The sequence below is a fragment of the Suillus bovinus genome (genome assembly GCF_016758785.1).
Source record: "Suillus bovinus strain UH-Sbo-P2 chromosome Unknown EDB93scaffold_62, whole genome shotgun sequence".
In the NCBI taxonomy this organism is placed as follows: Eukaryota; Fungi; Basidiomycota; class Agaricomycetes; order Boletales; family Suillaceae; genus Suillus; species Suillus bovinus.
The window spans coordinates 76,266-94,623 of record NW_024542118.1 but is presented as its reverse complement, the minus strand read 5'-3'; the positions used below and the strand labels follow the sequence as shown (position 1 = coordinate 94,623).

At 48.5% G+C, this 18,358-nt stretch overlaps 8 protein-coding genes across 8 annotated transcripts; 4 read left to right on the top strand and 4 right to left on the bottom strand.

The window, feature by feature from the left end:
• Window positions 1-170: 170 nt before the first annotated feature.
• EDB93DRAFT_1106614 (uncharacterized protein) lies at window positions 171-824 on the top strand (the record flags this gene model as incomplete). Its single annotated transcript, XM_041447635.1, has 4 exons — window positions 171-395; window positions 458-521; window positions 561-599; window positions 763-824. 4 exons carry the CDS (start codon window positions 171-173, stop codon window positions 822-824), a joined length of 390 nt encoding a protein of 129 aa, XP_041304341.1.
• A 476-nt stretch (window positions 825-1,300) lies between these two features.
• On the bottom strand, window positions 1,301-3,547 carry EDB93DRAFT_1167398 (serine hydroxymethyltransferase-domain-containing protein). The gene is made up of 9 exons (XM_041450235.1): window positions 3,410-3,547; window positions 3,241-3,348; window positions 2,984-3,184; window positions 2,915-2,922; window positions 2,771-2,861; window positions 2,412-2,713; window positions 2,232-2,361; window positions 1,941-2,175; window positions 1,301-1,883 (listed from the first exon to the last, which is right to left on the bottom strand). Exons 1-9 carry the CDS (start codon window positions 3,527-3,529, stop codon window positions 1,549-1,551), a joined length of 1,530 nt encoding a protein of 509 aa, XP_041304340.1. The 5' UTR covers window positions 3,530-3,547; the 3' UTR covers window positions 1,301-1,548.
• A 140-nt stretch (window positions 3,548-3,687) lies between these two features.
• EDB93DRAFT_1231308 (uncharacterized protein) lies at window positions 3,688-5,487 on the top strand. Its single transcript, XM_041451288.1, has 2 exons — window positions 3,688-4,130; window positions 4,190-5,487. Exons 1-2 carry the CDS (start codon window positions 3,947-3,949, stop codon window positions 5,296-5,298), a joined length of 1,293 nt encoding a protein of 430 aa, XP_041304339.1. The 5' UTR covers window positions 3,688-3,946; the 3' UTR covers window positions 5,299-5,487.
• A 146-nt stretch (window positions 5,488-5,633) lies between these two features.
• EDB93DRAFT_1091214 (uncharacterized protein) lies at window positions 5,634-7,880 on the top strand (the record flags this gene model as incomplete). Its single annotated transcript, XM_041446332.1, has 6 exons — window positions 5,634-5,768; window positions 5,824-6,117; window positions 6,179-6,400; window positions 6,457-6,884; window positions 6,933-7,015; window positions 7,072-7,880. The coding sequence occupies 6 exons, from the start codon at window positions 5,634-5,636 to the stop codon at window positions 7,878-7,880; spliced, it is 1,971 nt and encodes a 656-aa protein (XP_041304338.1).
• A 292-nt stretch (window positions 7,881-8,172) lies between these two features.
• On the bottom strand, window positions 8,173-11,142 carry EDB93DRAFT_765135 (Fet3 ferroxidase). The gene is made up of 10 exons (XM_041457382.1): window positions 10,886-11,142; window positions 10,595-10,738; window positions 10,432-10,522; window positions 10,167-10,347; window positions 9,866-10,086; window positions 9,653-9,812; window positions 9,227-9,584; window positions 8,981-9,171; window positions 8,680-8,923; window positions 8,173-8,630 (listed from the first exon to the last, which is right to left on the bottom strand). The coding sequence occupies exons 1-10, from the start codon at window positions 11,035-11,037 to the stop codon at window positions 8,471-8,473; spliced, it is 1,902 nt and encodes a 633-aa protein (XP_041304337.1). The 5' UTR covers window positions 11,038-11,142; the 3' UTR covers window positions 8,173-8,470.
• Window positions 11,143-11,295: 153 nt separating this feature from the next.
• Window positions 11,296-13,261, top strand: EDB93DRAFT_1167391 (iron permease FTR1). Its single transcript, XM_041450234.1, has 7 exons — window positions 11,296-11,718; window positions 11,766-11,883; window positions 11,955-12,071; window positions 12,121-12,192; window positions 12,265-12,399; window positions 12,452-12,783; window positions 12,834-13,261. Exons 1-7 carry the CDS (start codon window positions 11,461-11,463, stop codon window positions 12,990-12,992), a joined length of 1,191 nt encoding a protein of 396 aa, XP_041304336.1. The 5' UTR covers window positions 11,296-11,460; the 3' UTR covers window positions 12,993-13,261.
• Window positions 13,262-14,759: 1,498 nt separating this feature from the next.
• EDB93DRAFT_765057 (uncharacterized protein) lies at window positions 14,760-16,129 on the bottom strand. The gene is made up of 3 exons (XM_041457381.1): window positions 15,379-16,129; window positions 15,107-15,323; window positions 14,760-15,051 (listed from the first exon to the last, which is right to left on the bottom strand). The coding sequence occupies exons 1-2, from the start codon at window positions 16,044-16,046 to the stop codon at window positions 15,233-15,235; spliced, it is 759 nt and encodes a 252-aa protein (XP_041304335.1). The 5' UTR covers window positions 16,047-16,129; the 3' UTR covers window positions 14,760-15,051; window positions 15,107-15,232.
• EDB93DRAFT_765025 (uncharacterized protein) lies at window positions 15,920-17,843 on the bottom strand. The gene is made up of 4 exons (XM_041457380.1): window positions 17,583-17,843; window positions 16,329-17,521; window positions 16,144-16,263; window positions 15,920-16,094 (listed from the first exon to the last, which is right to left on the bottom strand). Exons 1-3 carry the CDS (start codon window positions 17,637-17,639, stop codon window positions 16,173-16,175), a joined length of 1,341 nt encoding a protein of 446 aa, XP_041304334.1. The 5' UTR covers window positions 17,640-17,843; the 3' UTR covers window positions 15,920-16,094; window positions 16,144-16,172.
• Between the last annotated feature and the right edge of the window lie 515 nt (window positions 17,844-18,358).

Genomic DNA, 18,358 nt, shown 5'->3' with positions numbered 1-18,358 from the left:
TTATGGAATCCCACTACATTCCCAATCGTGCCTGAAGCAACTTGCATATAAGAGCGGCCTTCCAGCAGTTGCTGAGCAGTTTGTACAAGTTTCAAACAACTACACCCCGTACGTTTTCGTTGTGCGATCCCATTGCTGCTAGATCTAACATTTAACACTCCAGTGCGACCATGGTTCGTTTTGTACTGGCCGCTGTTTCCTTGCTCCTTGCGCTCGGCACGGGAGTTAGCGCAGAATGCGAGGCCTGTCCTAATTGCGATTATGAAAACATCAGTATTCAGCAAGGAGATGCGTGTCTTAACTACTGGACGTGCTCAGGCGATACTATCACGTGCTATTACCCTTCTGTTGCAAATCCGGGAACGTTCAATGGCTGCTCATATAGTGCATCGGCCGTAAGTAACTGTCTCTCCCAGCGGTGCATGCACACTCACCGATTTTTTTTTGGAAATATTAGAGTTGGACACTTACAGCTGGTCCCAGTGATATCTGTTTCGCGGAAGCGGGACTCAACTCGAAATGTGAGCCATCGAATAACCCTTACAACCTTGGCATCCCAGCCTGCACCGCTTCATATGGGCTTGTCGATGAATACAACAGTGGGTTGTTGAAGTGAATGAATTGAGGAATTGAAGAGCCTGGTGGAACGTGGGCTACCTTTGGACGAATCCATGTACTTCACTTTGGAGTTCAATTTTGTGTGATTCTCCTACTCTATGGCATGGTGCTATTGATCCGATGGTCGTCGCACTGATATCACAGTCATGCAAGATGTTGCTCTCTCGCACAACCCGGGTATGGGTTATAACGGTTATGCAGTCTGAGCAGACGTGTGCTGATGGAGCGGTAGGGCCAACAGATCTAATTGTTTATTGCGTTCTTCAGTTCGATTCTTTGAAGGGTCCATTTAGATATAGAGTACCAGCCGTCCAGCGGTTGATTCACTGCATCGCCTGTCTTTGATAGTCGATTAAATCATCATGTCGTGTCCAAAATGACGTGTCGAATGCTTGCGGTTTGAGGATATGGATGGACCACACAACAAGGAAACTGGGTGTTCACCACCGTTTGGCTCGAGATGTCCCTCGTTATCGCAATCGAGTGTCCGCGCAGAATATAACGGTAGCACACCTTTGAAGGGCAAGGAAATAATTGTGGAGACATGAGCATCAATTCGAATATCCATGGAGCTCCCGAGTGTTGGCGGCAAGTTGGCGGTTTTATCATTATGTAATCGTAGCGCCGCTGACGCGCCAGGGCCCAGTTCCCGACTCCACCGGCCCTTGCCGGTGTCTCTTTTGGGTGTCCGCATGAAGTCATGTCTCTCGCTCGACAGGAGCCACGTGAATTAGAGGCAAGCCATCGGCGACTGTTTAACTGCGAATACATTAATCATAATATGCAGCAGCTATTGATACAATGTCAGTTGTAGACTATGTTGAATGCCCACCCTGATGTGAACGATGTTGAATGCCCACCCTATGCAATAAGGGACCGTTGAATCTTTTTAACATCTAATAAACTCGAGCACACTCCACGCGTCAATACCTAAAAGTCCTCCTCAATACCTGCCGGACGCTTGAGCGTGCTGACATCTGCGCCAGGGAGCGGCCATTTCCGTGCAAATGTGGCGACATCTCTGCGGAGATCATTCACCTGTGCCGCACCTGCCGAGCCCTTCGTCGTTGCAGCGCGAATGAAGTCCTTGAGAAGTTTGGAGCCAGCCTCTTTTTGAAGGAAGAGCGAGAGCTGCACAGCCCGGTGCAAGAAGTCAGCGACAATTTTAATGTCTTCCTCGGTCATGTTACGGGACGTGAGCGCCGATGTGCCGAGACGGATACCACCAGGAGTCTGGGCAGATGCATCGCCAGAAACTGCGTTTTCTGTTGCAGGATACCAAAATTAGTATCTTGCAATTTGATACAGGAGACAGATCTAACTGTTGATTGTGATCCCCAACAGGTCGCACACCTTCTCAACTTTACTGCCAGTCAAACCAAGGGGGCGGAGGTCCCACAAAACAAGGTGGTTATCAGTACCGCCAGTCTGGAGTTTGTAGCCGTGCTGATGAAGGGCAGCTGCAAGTGTCTGCGCATTGGCAATAACCTGCCTTGCGTAGGTCTTGAATGCCGGCTGGGATACCTGCAGAAGGGCAGTAGCGACAGCGGCAATAGTCTGGTATAATTTTGTTATCAGCTTGTGTTTCATAGCCGAGAGATTAGAGTACCAACATTATTGTGGGGACCACCTTGACAGGCAGGGAAAACAGCGTCGTTAACGCGCTTCTCAAGATCCTGGCTATTGGGTCCGTCTCTCTTGAAAAAGATTAGGCCAGCGCGAGGGCCACGGAGGGTCTTGTGGCTGAGATATGTCAGCGTGAAAAGAGTCTCAGTTGTGAACAGAAAGCTCACGTCGTTGTAGTAACGATATCACAGTACTCAAAAGGGTTATTCAGTGTTTGTGCTGCGACAAGACCACTGGTGTGTGCAATATCAGCCATGAGGTATGCACCCTCCGCGTCCGCAGTATTCTTCAAAGCAGCATAGTCCCAGTCACGGGGATAAGCAGAGGCACCGCAGATGATTAATCTGGGTTTGAAAATCTTTGCTTGCCGCTTAAGACCTTCATAGTCGATAAGCTGTGTTGTGGGATCAATTGCATAAGGGAAAGACTGGAAGTATATTGAGGAAGCGGTCATCTTCTTTTTAGCAGTCTAATTGACCGGATCTCAGAACTCAAGCTAGCCATTGACGTGGCAAAGGCAACTCACATAGTAACCGTGCGTGAGATGTCCACCATCTGGAAGACCAAGACCCATCAAGCGGTCCTGGGGCTGAAGGAGAGCAGTTAAAGCTGCAAAACTATTGGTCGCGTAATGTGAGACACGATCACACATAAGCGGTGTTAGACGTACTTTGCAGTCTAGCATGAGATTCATTGATTGTCAAGATTGAAGGGTGCCTGATTGTAGTAGAATACTCACAGAACCAGAGTAGGGCTGGACGTTCACACCCCATTTTGCAGGGTCGAGGTTGAATGCTTCGAGGGCTCGCTTGCGGCAAAGAATCTCAAGCTCGTCAATGTGTTCATTGCCACCATAGTACCGGGCATTTGGAAGACCCTCTGAGTACTTGTTGGTCAATATTGAGCCATTTGCCTCGAGAGTTGCGCGACTCGTCAAGTTCTAGGAAATGTCTCAGAAAACATGGAGATAAGATGACAGTGAACTGTGAAATCCACCTCAGACGCGATAAGCTCGAGTCCGGAAAACTGCCTCCAAGTTTCCTTGTCGATGATGTTCTGCACTTCAGGATCGATCTCTGCTAGAGGTGCATACAGGACTTTGTTCTGCAATAATAGCGCAGTCTCTCTTGGTAAAGACATGTGACTGATTGAAAATAGTACGCACGAAGTCTGGAGTGTTAAAGGTTGCCATTTTCCTTGAGGCGAGTGAGGGGGCCTGTTTGAAACGCAGGAATGATGAAGGAGTGGCAGAGAGATAAAGAGGACGAGTTAGCAGGCGCAGCATCTCTATCTCAAAATTTCAATGAGGATAATAAGATAAACGGATAATCCCGATCTGAGTCACAAAATATATTTGTCCCAAAAGATAAACCAAATTAAAACAAATAACGGTTAAGTATAATCGCTGAGCTTTAAATTGGAGTCTAACTTATGCGAAAACAATGAAAGTCTATACTTCGCCGTCAAACAATAGGCTGCTGCGCAAGTGTCCATGCATCCACAACCGCCGTTTTCATATATAAAGGCAAGGCAGATGGCCCTGAATCCCCATCTTGCACGCACTAGTCGTAACTGTAGCCTCTTCTTTCGTCTTTTTAACGACTTTCTACATCCGAGCCAGGAGCTCGTCTTACGTTCATTCTAACGCTAGTTGCATCCCACAGTCGCTTGCACTCACTCAAAAATATCATCTTCTACAGTTATGGGTCTCTCTCAGAATCTCTTTGTAGTCGCCATACTAGCTTCCCTGACCAGCGCAGCACCTCTTGCATCTTACTACGTGCTCGTATCCAATTCTTCAGGTTTCTCCCAACAACAAAACGGTCTCGATGCGCAAAAACTGAATGCCCAGTTTGCCACAATGACCGCCAATGATTCCTGCACAAGTGAGGTTTCAATATTATCTGTTGCTCTCGTTCATTTATTGATTTTGTGACTGCCACAGGTGGTGCTCAGGCATGCATTGGCAGTGCCTTCGCACAGTGCATTGGAACCTCCTGGGATCTTACGCCTTGCTCGTCCGGTCTATCTTGCTTTGCACTTCCTCTCGTCACCAAAGCTGGCACCAGTCTCGCTTGTGACACACAAAGTGATGCCGAAGCGCGTTTTGTCGCTGCTGGCGTCCAGGGAGGGGTAACTGGAAATAGTACCACGAGTAACACAACCACTGACAGTGGCGACTGTTTTGAGACCACGACAAGTGCTTCACCATCTCCCACAAACGCTCCTACCTCGAGCACTGATGATCCATGTGATTACCCAACTCCTGTAACTTCGTCTACCCTCGCCAGCCCCTCGATGAAAAAGCGTCAGTTTGGCTCTTCATACGCACCCACCTTTGGCTTTGGCAGTCCGACCACTACTGTCTCTACTTCATCTACTCAAGCCGGCACTGCTTTACACACCAGTGTAACAAGTTCTTCTGCCAGTAGTCCCGCATCAATTGTTTCTACGAGTGCTTTGACGAGTTCCTCTGTCGCTTCCTCTCCTACGACCGCTTTTGGTTTTGGCACTTCTACGAGTGCTTTTGCAAGCTCCTCTGTCGTTTCTACTGGTGTCGGTAGCGTTGCTTCAAGTCCCTCAACCTCTCCCATCGTATCCACTGGGACTGGAACTGCACTTCTCACTTCCTCAATCCCTCTTGTGACGCCTGTGCCAGCTGCCACCACCGGCACGAACAATGTTTCCACTGTGGTCGTTGTGACCACCGTGGTCGTCACCGTGACAGCTAATGGTACAGCTGCACCCAGCATGACGACAACGAATGTGGGATTGAACGGAACTGCATCGTCTACTGTCCCTACTGTAATACAAACTCCACTTGCTACATCCACTGCTTCCCCGTCTCCCAGTTACGCTTCGGCTACTACCGTCAACTTGAACAGTCCTTCAGCCACTCCAATTCCAAGCGCCACATCTACTGCAGTGCCATTTCACCTTGTTTCTGCATCACCGAACATCTCGTTTGGTGCTCGATCTTCGTCCGTGGTAGCTTCTTCGACTGCTTCATCTCCGTTTAGCTTCGTCTCGGCTTCGCCGACAATGGCTTATTGAAGAAGTGGATTGCATTAATGATAGATTATGCTAGCTGTCGGAGGAGTGGATTATATTCGATGATTATATTCGATTATGGGACCCTCGAGCATATACCCACACGCTGTATCAATTAGCTATTGTAATTAACCTAGTGATAAGTAGCTTATAATTCAAGATGCAGGACGTCTTATTGTTGTTTTCCTTGTCCAACCGAACAAACCTAAGATTAGGGTTAGGGTTTCACTGTGAGAGACATTTTAATTCGTCACCTCCACAGTTTCACTGATCTACTGATCAGCTCGTGTGTTCTCCCATCAGTTTTCTGCAGGTGCATGCACAGCGTCTCAACGGTCATGAGCAACATAACACTCAATAATATCGAACAAGTCCTTGGCGCACGCGAACCCGAATTATCACAAAACCTAACGAAGCTCTTCGCGAAGCTTATAGAGCGAAACCAAGATCCCACATTTGTGCAGAACTATACGGTGGGTCCCATCGTATTCTGTGCTCCATATTACCATCTAGACAAGTACAAACCAGGGTGCTATCAAATTTCGGTTCCGCGATGAGTCTCAGACGCGGAAGGGTCACGATTCTCTCAGCTTCAGTGCTTTCGGCAAAGCATGCTATGCGGCAGGGATCGTGAAAACGTTTCTTGCCGTCGTGACATCCCATCTATACACTCAGTCGCAATCGCAGCCAAAGGAACGGTATATCGGCCAGTACAATGCGCTCGGAGCTCTAGCAGAATTTATGGAGACTGGTAATCTTACCGAACGACGCACCCTTTTGGAAGACATGAAGAAGAATCATGTCGTTAACATCTGTTTATCGGTAAGAATATATAGAACTTTTTCTGGCTTTGTGATTTCCCGAGTTCTCATGCGCCTCTTAGCATCTGAATCATCCTCTTTGCATTTTCCGTCAGTTAGCTATCAACACCTTACGCGTACTCGCCAGCGAATCCCTATTAGGAGAGAATTTATCTGCAACAGAAGTAGGAGATATAATCGCAGCTGTCTGCAGATTTACTTTAGAAGGACCCGATTTCTTCATCGAGAGCATGCGATCTCCAAACACAACATGGCAAAGTCAAATGTTTATGGATGAAATTGATGTGTGTATCGTTATTCCGACTTATGCATCCTGTGCTCGATTAATTTACCCCATAAGGTACCTGCAACACGCGCCACGGAGCATGTACCTCGATTTTACGCCATGACCCAAGAAAGCGCTCTATGGACTGCCCACGGGCTTTTGTGTACCACGCCACCCCCATCGCGAAAATACTGTCTTGACATTTTGAAGAAGAAACCAGAGATTCTAGACCTACTTTTTGACTGCGCCATCATCGCTCGCCCGCCTTGGTATCCTGAAACACAAGTCGATTCTATCGCGTGTGAGGTCATAGCCCTCTTCTTCCAATGGCCGTCGCACATAGTACCAGGTGTTTCGACGCCTCAAGACCATGCCTTTAGAGCACAGGAATGGAAGGCCATGACTCAAACCGTAGCCATCCTGACGTCCCGAGAAGACTGGTGTGAGAAAATCATTGAAGTATGGATGAAAATTGAAGAGGAGGACTGGCGGGAGGTCCGGGGGTGGGTAACCCTCTTCGTCTTTTCGTTACACGCCTGACCCCCATAAAGCTGGTTTGATCGGGTCGAGGTTGATTACCACGCGTTTGAGCCACCCGATGAAGATGCTTTCGGCCTGGTATTTGAATATAGAGGTCTGTCGCCAACATGTCTCTCGATGACTATACTCAATGGTATAAATGGCTTACAGGCACATCCCGTATCGCTATGTTGAGACTAGTCAGTACCCTCAGTCATGCAGCTGAGTCTTGCGGTGTCACCAACGCCGAGATCGAGTCACTGCTCCGGATGACATACGTTGCTTCCCGTAAAATCAAGAGTCCAAGTGAACTCGACCCTACTAAACCGGAGGATCGATATATGTGTACCGAGCGTACGGAAGAGATCTTTCGCAGACCTATGTACACTGCATCCCTGAACATGAAAGTGGATGCACCCCTCCAAATCGCAGATGAAAGTATCATGGGTCCAACGGCCCTCGCACGCCTGCTCGTCGTGCTCGCCCAACGAAAAGCTTTCGATACCATCCAAGGACTCAAAAAAGCACCAAACGGTCTCTCATCCTCGACCTGTCTGAACCACGTACAACAAATCACGAACCCTGATGTCATCCGGCGATTCCTAAAGATCGCACTGCAGCGCGTGAGGGCGAGCATGGACAAGGGGCGTGAACGCTCTCGCAAAGGCGATAATGATTACGCCAGGGCTGCGTTCACGAGCGCTGCAGAACTTTCTGCTGCCTTGGTTGCGTTTGACACCCATACGCAGGGTCAGTATTCGAAGGAAGTGTTGGGGGCGAGAAAGGAGCTTTCGTTGGCGTTGGGAAATGCAGCTGAGATGGCTATTCGAGAGAAGCACTGGCAGCAGGCGCTGTATTTCGGATCGGGTGCTGTGAATGTTGCTGAGAACATTCCAGCCGGCGAGAGTTTGGAAGCCAATATCATTGCGAAAAATAAGCGGCGCGTCGAGCAAGCGAGGATTGCGCTTTCTGCAAAATAGAAGCCATGTAGCATTAGCATGTGAGTGGTGTTTTTGGGGGGCTTGTTTTGCGTGTGATTCATCGAGTTTTTTTTGTTTTGTCCAGTGACCCCCCCCCCTCTGTACTGATGATCTTCCGCACTTGTGGTGTATGATATAATGATATTTGTACGTTTTGTCTTATTAATGTCGTCAAGCGTCTTGATGCCTGGGTTCCCTGAACCCTGAACGACCTATCTCGAGCATTATGATTTGGTGGACCCAGCGTTCATTCATTCAATATAATTATTACATTGACCTGCGTCAAGACCCTAGCTGTGAAGTGATGATGATATGTCAAAAATCCTAACAGGGACGACAGGCGTGGATTTAAAGGCACGATGGGACGCACGAGGGCTTGGTTTACTGGGGTCCTATCATAGGACCTAAGAACAGCCAAGTTTTCACCAAGAGAAATAACAGCAGTAGGGGCGACTCGGTAGTTCACTCATCTACATCCGACAAAATCTTATCTATCAAAGCGGTCACGATCATCGACAGAAACTAACTCCACAAAAGGATATAGCCAGAGCGACCGACTAGATCAGCACGAAACAAATGGGTACAGATAACTAATTCTTTTTCTTAAACAAACCAAAGAACTTTCCTTTACGTTCCTTTTCCTCGATACGCTTACGCACCGCCTCCTCTATCTCCTCTTCAGTAATAACACCCCCCATAGTCGCATACCACGTAACAGTGAGCATGCCAAGGAAGGCGGTCAACACGCATCTGCCCATCGTCAGTACATCGCAACGACTAACTCAGCCCCGAAACTCACCCAGTCATCGCCCAGATGCCTTTAGCAAGCCAACCGAGCTTCTGGAACCACGGACCAAGCGGGAGACCCGATAAGTCAGTCGGGCTCGCGTGTCCTGCAGCATTACCGGCCGAGGGAGACCCAAGCGTAGCACACTGTTCGTACAGGAACGACGGCACGCGGCCTTGTGCCTGTTCCTGTATCTGAAGCGGAGCTATTATGAACTGGACCGCAAGGCCCGATTCGAGGTGCCATTCGATGTGACCTGGATGATGATAAATGTAAGCAAGATGTCTCGACGGAAGGGGATTGGTAGACTTTCAGTGGAAAAACCATGCGCCGGGGTTATCAGCGACGACGCGGAGCGTGACGGAGCCTCCGCCAGGGATCATTACGGTGTCACGACGCATCGGGTTTGCTTGTCCTTCGACAAGCGGTGGGTTCAAGGACGGATCGTCGGAGGAATAATCTGTTGCTGTATTGACAATCTGCATCTTGTATCCGTGCAAATGGCTAGAACGTGATATCAGCTCTGTTAAATACCGAATGTGGGGTAGAGAAAACGCACAAGGGATGTTTTCCTGTATCGGCGTTCATCACCACCATGTCGATCACGTCTCCGTAGTTGTACACAAAACTGTACGGCCCGTATGCCACTTGGCTGGTGGCATTATCGCCCAGGGTCAGTGCGCTTATGATCGCGGGTACCAATGGCGGATTATAAACCAAATTGTTTATGAACGCATGATTTGTCCCATCGTTCATCGTCTCGAAGTTGAACACAAGATCAAGGGTACTCGTTGGGTTGGGTGCAGGTATAACAACGACGGGAACCAGAGAGGTATCGTTTACCAAGTTATAGGAGGACACGGTGGTTAGATTGGTGACGCTAGAGGAGGCGGAGTACGTGATGGTGGAGGTAATATCTGCGAGAATTTTGAAAGGTGGTACAATAAGTGGCGGGATCGAATGCTCGGGAAAGGAAATAACCTACTAGGATTTAGAGTACTTGGAACCCTGTCAAACATGCTCGTATCCATGTTCGCATGGATGGCCCAGTTCGACGACGTATCGTTCCTCGCGGTGACAAGCACAGAATAACGTTGCGCCACTGCCAAATTCAGCACATCAGCGGGCTGCTCTTGTGTATCCGTCTGCGGTAAAATGAGTCCACCGAGTCGTAAGAAGCAAGTAAAACTAAACGCACACCGTCAGCTTCGATAATTCGCATTTCATGCCCGTCGATCCAGAAGTAGAACCCTGCAAATGCGCCCATGTTTATTATGCGCAATCTGTACGTTTTACCAGGCTCGAACGGAAGAGTCGCGTTCTCGTTGAAACCCACCGCGCTTGTTACTGGGGATGGGTGACTCCCTGTGATCGGTGGGAGGTAGGAACCATTTGTGGAGAAATATACGAGAGCAGAATCTGCAGGGAAATGGAACATTGAAAAAATAAACATCCATCCATCGGTATGCCAGCATAAACTATAGGGCGAGGCAACTCACCAGGAATAGGTTCTGCCCCGCCTGGATTTGCTATGCTGATGAAGGATTCCAAGAGAACAGGTTGTTCTTGATGATACCAGTCACTCAGCAAAATAGTGTACTCGGCATCATAATCCGCGCCATAAGTTTCATTTGAAGAATGCAGCAAGAGAGGCGTGCGCAGACCATCCACATATATTCCCTGCGTGAATAAATACATGATTTAGTACAACATTATTTCGAGAGGTACGCAAAGTAGAAAAGCGGGGAGATGGTGTTTACTTACTTTTGCGTGACCATGGGCCCAGTATGTTCCAACTTGGCCGGAGGTATTGATGGGTACTACATAGTCAAACGTCTGGCCCATGGGTATACCACTGCGTGAGAAAACAGTTGCTTCATTAGTTGCGTGCACGAAGACATCAAACAGAAGACGGTGATATACATACCATTGCGAAACCCCCATTGCTCCATCCATCCAGGATGTTGAGTTAAAGGTCATGCCATGGTGGTGTAGCGTCGCAGGTGTATCGACGCTATTCGTTACATGCACGAGCAATGAATCTGTCGTAGACACCTCAATCGGTGGAGGCCTTCACGGGCACCAAAAAAAAGTCGACGAGCATGAGATTTAAGTGTTGGGTTTTATAGCGAGTTAGTTTCAAGAAGTCAGATACGTCGAGCCGAACAAAGTTATGAGTTCGATAAACTAATAATATATAGGATGCTGAGAGACTTACGGCCATGTTCCGTTGACGCCAATGACACGGCGTTCGAAGAGACCGTCTGGGTTTGCGTTTTGAACGTAGGTGACGTTCCACCAAAGCTCCTGTACGCCCGCCAGTGCAGGGGACAGGAGGGCGAGGAAGGGGACTAATTGGCGGCACCACATGGACGCGACGATGAGTCTATACAATTCAAAGTCAGTGCTCTGGAGAAGAAGGGGCAAAGAACCACAGGGTGAGGTATTTACTGCACCGTCTAAGTAGTATCCGCTACCGGGAGACCCTTGATCGTTAATTTTATCTGATAATCCCAAACGAGGTCTAAAATTTGAAATTCAAAATGAAAAATGCCGTGTATCTGATAAGCAAACAGATTTGAAATTTGATGGTGGCTGGGGGGGAGGATTCCTTGGCGAGACCCTGCACGAGACCCCCTGGATACTATCTTGATGCGATTGATTTTTTTTTTCGGCGTTCGGAACAAGAAATTCGAGTTCAAGTCAGGGTTCGAGTGGAAAGCTTATTATCAGATAAAGTCTTTCTAGTTATGCATCTGCATCCCCTCACATACCAAGGATCAGAACGCGGAAATGACTGCCCAGAATTTGTTCAGCGTCAGCATTTTCTTCATCGTCTTCAGAGAGACTCTTGAAGCCGTCGTCATCGTATCCGTACTCCTTGGTCTCGTCGAGCAGATCGTCCATGGCGACACAGACCAATTCGCGACGATTGCTCAGCATATTCGGCCCACTATAGCTCACAACAACGACAGCGAAACGACTACGCCAGAAGAAGGAGAATCCGATGCCACCGTCAAGAGACGTTTGCTCCGTAAACTCAGATTCCAGGTATGCTACTGTGTTGAAGAAAGCATCGTCGACTCATGAGCAATAAGGTCTTTGCTGGTGCAGGCATAGGCTTGTTCCTCTCGTTCGCATTAGGCGCTGCATTCATTGCAGTTTGGTTTACCAAGGCGTCCAATCTCTGGACCAAGGCCGAACTTCTCTGGGAAGGTCTGCATTTACTTCCTCACTCGTCCTTTCCCTCCGTGTCGCGCAATCAAGCTGACCCATGATTCAAACAGGCATCTTTGAACTCATTGCATGCTGGATGATCTTTGTCATGGGCGTTACCATGCTCAAGTTGGACAGGGCCAAAGCTAAATGGCGCGTCAAGCTCCAACGCGCGTTTAGTGATGAACGTAGGTGTCCTCTCTTTCCTCTATTCTTGCGCTTAACTCTCATTGTCAGACGTCGATCGCAGCACAAGGACTGGGAAGTGGGTACTCTTCATCCTTCCGATGATCACAGTCTTGCGCGAGGGTGAGTATTGTCCCTGGACGTCTTTACCTAACGCTGTAACCATGCTTTCATTAATGCGTGAACGTTTCGCAGGAATTGAAGCTGTCGTCTTCGTGGGCGGTGTCGCACTTGGACAGCCTGCAAAGTCAATTCCGATTGCAGCAATCGTGGGCCTTGTTTGTGGACTTATTTGTGGCTATTTCATTTATCAGTTCGCTAGCCGGTCGAGTGAGTCTTCGGAATCTTGGTCTTACATGAATACTAACCTATTATACACTAGCTCTTACGATCTTCCTTATTGTTATGACGAATCTGATCCTCCTCATTGGTGCAGGTTTATTTAGTAAAGCTATCTGGTCTTTCCAGGTGAACGCCTTCAACAATTTACTTGGCAAAGATGTGGACGACACGGGAGGTAACGGGCCTGGATCATACAATGTCCGCGGAAATGTGTGGCATCTCGATTGCTGTAATCCTGAGACCGATATGTCATGGGGCATATTCAATGCTGTATTGGGATGGCAAAATAGCGCCACGCTTGGCAGCGTGCTGAGCTATGTGTTCTATTGGATCATGGTAATCGTAGTCCTCGTGCGTATGAAGTTCAAAGAGGTATGTTCGTTTCTTACTGTCGTGTTTGCCTCGTTAAACTGTACTGCTAGGGTCGTACCAAGATTTTCGGGTGGGAGTCTGCGGTGGGCAAGCGCAGGCGACTTGCAAGCGAAAATCAGGCAGAGAAATCCGACAGTGAAAAAGCCACACCCATAAGCACCTCTGAAAGTCCGTTTGCTAGCGTCATTTTACCGACGGAGGTGCAGTGATGCGGGCGCTCGGCTTGCTCGGTTCTTTCGATGCCTGGGTAAAGAAGATACCTTGACGTTATTCATGCCGAAAAGACCGAGACTGTTCCCTAGACGGCATCCCCACACCGTTCATCTCTCTTCGTCGTTGTTTCTTCTTCGTTACTGTTTTCATTACTTCTGACATGGAAGTTGATGTTATGTTACTCCTATGTATCCAGCGAATTACAATCATTCAATTGCCAATTTTAAAATGATGCAGACAATAGTGAATTATAATTGAATTCGAATCTGCCTAGGCATTGCGGCGACTGAGTAAGGTCCGAGTGATAACAGGATCAATACCCAGGGAACGGTAAAGAGTTCACGGTACCCTGTTATCAGCCTGGTTGCGACTTTCAAACCCCTGAGCCACTGACAGTAACAACATACCATAAGTCAGGGAGAGAGTTTCTGAATTTCTGATACTCCGCCAACTATCGAACCCTGAGCCACCGAACGTCAAGGTCCGGAGTGATAACATGATAACTCCCAGGGGACGGCAGCAAGTGGTTTCCTACCATATCAAGTCGGACCTTTTTTCGGTTCCTTCGAACAACCTTCGATTCAAAGACGAGCAGCTTACATAACCATGATGACCTGTACGCCACCGTGGCGTTATGGTTGACGTGGCCTTCATGAATTCTTCGGACGCCGTCTGTAGTAGATGGATATGGATGGATAGTTTTATTCAGGCCCATGACCGCGAAGCCCGAAACTCGTATTTTAAAGCTGTTACGAAAGTCTTGGATATGGATGGCGAGGTCAGCTCCCATCATGATGAGTCTATGTATAGTGTTACTGTAAATAATTTCAAGTCGCCGGCTCGACGGCTACGCATGGCGTCCCATCAGCATCATAGTACACGCTGTCTGAACGGAGAAATTCTAGATCGATTGCTGGCTGACCCAGGCGAAGGTGATGCGAGTCGGGTCGAGAAGTAAAGTAGGATCTTATTTTAGTTTCGGATGTAGAAACCGAGCGGGTTCATCGAACCCTTTTGCATGTCCGAACGGTCGTAGATTATGGTTGGGTCAGAGTTTAAAGTTGACCGAAGGAACGGTCAGAAACTGACGACAAGGTACGGTGTAGGAGAACGTTTGAACAAGCATCGCCATCAGATAATATTGATTCATGATCTCACCTTATCAGATTATGACATCGGCCGATTATCTGATAAGATGTCACTCAAGATATTCTTGGCTACGTCGGAGTGGATACTTGCTGCTACACTTTAAGGGCAATCTTCCAACAGGAACATGATTGATTGTTCCGTCAGGATGCATATACCCTTGTCGACAACAACAGCTCATTCAACCACTCGGACATGAGAGCAAGTCGCTATTAGTACAAGCGGAACATATCATCGTGGGCCTGAAGTTCGCTGCATGCATCGCACCTGGTGAGCTAACAAGCGGGCATAAAACGGCTCAGTAGCGAAAAAAATAAAGTTATCAAAAACTAATAGCAAACCAACGATTAAAGTTCAACAACGACAAAATAAACCCTTGGGAAAAAATTCGAATAAAAAACCCTCATCGCAAACCCTCGTATCGTGACATCGCAGCGGCATCCAGGTGTCGTAGTTTATTGCTGTGAGACGACCAGGAGAACGTCCACTGGCATGCGTGTGGGTAGTCCCTGAGACGGGGACCTACATACGAAACGGCAGTTTCTCTTTACGCTTCGATACCCGTCTGAGTCTCAAGCGGGCCGGCTTGCAACTTTTACCATAATGTGATCCTCACGCGAGGAAGCACCATACAATTCGGTTGTTTAGGGGCCACCTGTATTATTATAAATAGACTTGGAGATGCTGAGAAAAAATTCGCATATGCATGCTATGGACCCAAGGGCACGCGTTCGCGCGGCGTTTGATCGAATGCGAAATGCAGACTGAGATCTATCTGAGATATCACCACGGTTGATATTACGAGGTAGTAGTACGACCAGAGCGTTCGGACTTACATTCTATCATCGGCCTTACTATCCCGCAAGAACTTTGAGGCAATTGAATTCACAACAAATTCCCCATGCGATACTATCGAGTGATGGATTAATGTCATGCAGCTTTGACGAGTATCATGCTCACCTACGATACTGCTTACAAGTCCGCAACGGATATAGGTAAACTTGTGATGATTCAAGAATTCTAAAATACAATATGATTTGTTGTGTCATTGGCATGCATGTCCATCGTCGAAAAGCAAGACAGGTGTTGCTTAGACATCAAGGCGGAAAAGACAGTAGAGTAATGTGGGAGCAGTGCAGACCGGACACGCAGACCTGGCCATCACAGCATCAATAATGCACCTTCAAGTAAACACGTTTCAGCACGGAACATCAATCAACCAACAGAATCACAAACCTGTTGCAAAACACATGCCCGCACATCGTCGCAGTCGTATCATCGCAAGGATCTCGAAGGCAAATCCTGCAGTAAAGCGCAGATTGGCCGTTGGGTTGCGCAGGGGGCACATCAGCACCATCATTCTCATCTTGTTGAAATGGTAGAGACTCCGACGAAGTGATCACAGAGGGTAAACGGACACAACTAGAGGATGCTGAAGAAGATTGGGACGGTGCACTTGTTGCAACGAGATATGCACGGTTCTCTCTAACGTACTCTGGTATCGAATCCGCAGATACGAAGACGATGGAATGGTCAGACAGAGGGCTTGATGGTGTCGATGAACGATTGGCATCGGAGAAGTAACCAGCAGAACCTTCCGAACTCAGTGGAGAGTGTAGAGGACGGCTTCCAGAATGCGGGGGATCCTCCTGAGTCATGCTAGGGCGCCCGAAGCTACCGTGCTCAGATGGAGTCGGTGAAGGAACAAGGTCGCGTGTGAAAGGCTCCCCTGGCTGCAACAACTCAGGGGTATGAACTGGGGGAGACCCTATAAACTGAAGAGTGCGGACTTGCACGGGTACAGGTGTGCCATTTGCAGAGTGTGATGAGGGCGTGATATCAGGTTCCAATTCAGGAGTGGAGAGGTCACACTCTGGACGGTTATCGACATGCTCGTGACTCATGTCTATGTCGAGTACTGTCGGTTGGTCGTTGGATGCCTCTGCAAGGGACTGACAGACTTTTCAGAAATCGTATACTAGGATCCAAAAATAAACGAACCATGTTGTGGTCTTCACAATGGGGATAAATCAATTCGAGGGAAACTTCACGTTGGCTTGCATGCACGCGTTCATAGACTGTTGGGTCCTGTACGATGGCGTGAACATCGAGTGCAGAATGCTATGCGACACGGAGAACGCATTAGCATTAGTCCCGAAAGAATCAAGATCACAAATCTTACTTGCTCCAGTATATCCAATTCACAAGAAATGGCGTCGTATTCCACGGGTGCAAAACCCAATTGGAGGTCGGTAGTGTTAGATTCCTCCGTCAAGTTCATATCAACGTCAGAAAGACATGTCGGGTCATCAAGACTCTGGTGCTGACGTGGGGATAAGGGCGGAATCAAGTCATGAGCCTGCTCTCCGTCCACCTCGTGTTCCAAATCTGTCAAGGGTTGGTCATGATGCGAGTACACGCCGTGCGCCGCACCGCTGCGATCAACTGATGGATCGATGGCTTCTTGAGATTCCAGGCTCATGACGAAATCACAAGACCCAACCACGGAGTCCTCGACTGCCTTGAGTTCGACATCCCCAGGTGAATCCACGGACGACGTAGTTTCTTCGGGCTCGCCAATCACAACACGATCAAGGAGCGTCTCATTCACCGAGGTGCAAGTGCGCTTGCAAATATTGCAATTGCAAGGCCTCTCAGCTCTCTCGCATATCGTGCAAGCGCACGAATCGAGTCTATGCTGCGACTCGTGGGCCTCCAAAGCTAATATCGTCGCGGTGAATTCTCCACAAGTTCCACATGCGAAATTAGCCACCACTACGGGTTCAGCGACCTCTACCTTTGGTGGCTTGACATCCTCACCACCAGAACGTTCTGGGATGGACTTTGGCGTGGATAACGTACCAAATACATTTACACTAGGCTTCTCCACGCGGGTAGGCGGCGCAGCTGGGGAGTATGTTGGCTTTGGCGATAGCACCGCCGAAGATGAACGAACAGCGCGCGGGCGGGGCGGATGCTTCTTGTTCTGGTGCTGGATACGAGCTCCATCGGACGCAAATTCTTCATCGCAGTGCCTGCATTCGTATGCAGGAGGATGTTTAGCCTCATCATGTGAATCCAGGGCTCCCTGTGAGCTAAATTCTCGGTTGCAAGCATCGCAATGGAAGTTATGCTTCGTTCTCTCATGTGAACCCAGGGCTCCCTGTGAGCGAAATTCTCTATCGCAGTACCTGCATTCGTATGCAGGAGGATGTTTAGCCTTATCATGTGAATCCAGGGCTTTCTGGGAGCCAAAATATTGGTTGCAAGCATCGCAACGGAAGGCATGCTTCGTTCTCTCATGCTCGTCTCTCCCGTCTGGAGTCTTGAATTTTCGGTTGCAATGAGTGCATTCAAACCCGTGCTTTGACTCAGTGTGCTAGATGGACGGGTTGGGAATCAGATGCTTGAGATAGACGCAACTTGAAAGCATTTCGCACCATAAGCACAGCCTGCTTGTCGACGAAAGAACGATCACAATGATTGCATTCAGGCATGGTGGTAGCAGTAGATTAGACTATCGTCACTGTTGAAGTTTCTGTCACACCACCACCAAGCCTGACTACCACTTGCAGTCCCCCGAAGAAGGGAAAGATAGAAAAGTGGGGGGTATATGAGGCAGTTCTCTCGAACAACGAGAGGGAGAGGAAGTGCCACAGCTTTCCGATTTGCTGTCAGTACGTATCACAATTACATTAAATTCGGCTCTGGCCGAGTGTGCCACGTTTAACCGTGACGTATTCAATAGTCGCCTAAACGCTGGTGGGACGGACTTTTCAAGTCTGCAGACCTTAGTAGTCTTTTCCGTCCTGAACTTACTCTTCGAGTGCCCACTTGCACAGTGCCAGTTGATTTAAGGTTGACGATGACTTACATCGATGGTCACAATGTCACACGGAATTACGATTGAATTTTTACCAGGTCTCATTCAAAATGACTACCAGCGTCGAAATCGGCACTTCACGACAGACAGGATACTACATAGATCGACCACTCATCCTCAGTTATGGCAGCCCGCGGCGGTGTCGATGCGGAATAAGCAGTAAAGCAAAACCGCATTCCTACACACGGGACATCGCGAGTCTCGTATCACCGCATCTGTGATGCATCTACAAATTCCTGTCAATCCAAGTTCAAGACCAGCATCGATCGTACTCACGCGTTGCAGAACAGGTGTCCACAGGTCGTCGTCGTCAGATCCTCGCATGTCTCTCGT

Coding starts and splice junctions, on each gene's coding strand:
- EDB93DRAFT_1167398 (XM_041450235.1), bottom strand. CDS start 3,529: ATGCTGCGCCTGCTAACTCGTCCTCTTTATCTCTCTGCCACTCCTTCA. Junction 3,185..3,240: donor TCGAGCTTATCGCGTCTGAG/GTGGATTTCACA, acceptor GACATTTCCTAG/AACTTGACGAGTCGCGCAAC. Junction 2,714..2,770: donor ATCTCACGCACGGTTACTAT/GTGAGTTGCCTT, acceptor CCGGTCAATTAG/ACTGCTAAAAAGAAGATGAC.
- EDB93DRAFT_1231308 (XM_041451288.1), top strand. CDS start 3,947: ATGGGTCTCTCTCAGAATCTCTTTGTAGTCGCCATACTAGCTTCCCTG. Junction 4,131..4,189: donor CGCCAATGATTCCTGCACAA/GTGAGGTTTCAA, acceptor TGACTGCCACAG/GTGGTGCTCAGGCATGCATT.
- EDB93DRAFT_765135 (XM_041457382.1), bottom strand. CDS start 11,037: ATGTGGTGCCGCCAATTAGTCCCCTTCCTCGCCCTCCTGTCCCCTGCA. Junction 10,523..10,594: donor GCAATGGGGGTTTCGCAATG/GTATGTATATCA, acceptor TTTCTCACGCAG/TGGTATACCCATGGGCCAGA. Junction 9,172..9,226: donor GATACAGGAAAACATCCCTT/GTGCGTTTTCTC, acceptor ATCACGTTCTAG/CCATTTGCACGGATACAAGA.
- EDB93DRAFT_1167391 (XM_041450234.1), top strand. CDS start 11,461: ATGACTGCCCAGAATTTGTTCAGCGTCAGCATTTTCTTCATCGTCTTC. Junction 11,884..11,954: donor GGCCGAACTTCTCTGGGAAG/GTCTGCATTTAC, acceptor TGATTCAAACAG/GCATCTTTGAACTCATTGCA. Junction 12,072..12,120: donor ACGCGCGTTTAGTGATGAAC/GTAGGTGTCCTC, acceptor TCTCATTGTCAG/ACGTCGATCGCAGCACAAGG.
- EDB93DRAFT_765057 (XM_041457381.1), bottom strand. CDS start 16,046: ATGAGTCACGAGCATGTCGATAACCGTCCAGAGTGTGACCTCTCCACT. Junction 15,324..15,378: donor GGGCATGTGTTTTGCAACAG/GTTTGTGATTCT, acceptor GTTTACTTGAAG/GTGCATTATTGATGCTGTGA.
- EDB93DRAFT_765025 (XM_041457380.1), bottom strand. CDS start 17,639: ATGCCTGAATGCAATCATTGTGATCGTTCTTTCGTCGACAAGCAGGCT. Junction 17,522..17,582: donor ACAAGCAGGCTGTGCTTATG/GTGCGAAATGCT, acceptor CCGTCCATCTAG/CACACTGAGTCAAAGCACGG. Junction 16,264..16,328: donor TGTGAATTGGATATACTGGA/GCAAGTAAGATT, acceptor CGTGTCGCATAG/CATTCTGCACTCGATGTTCA.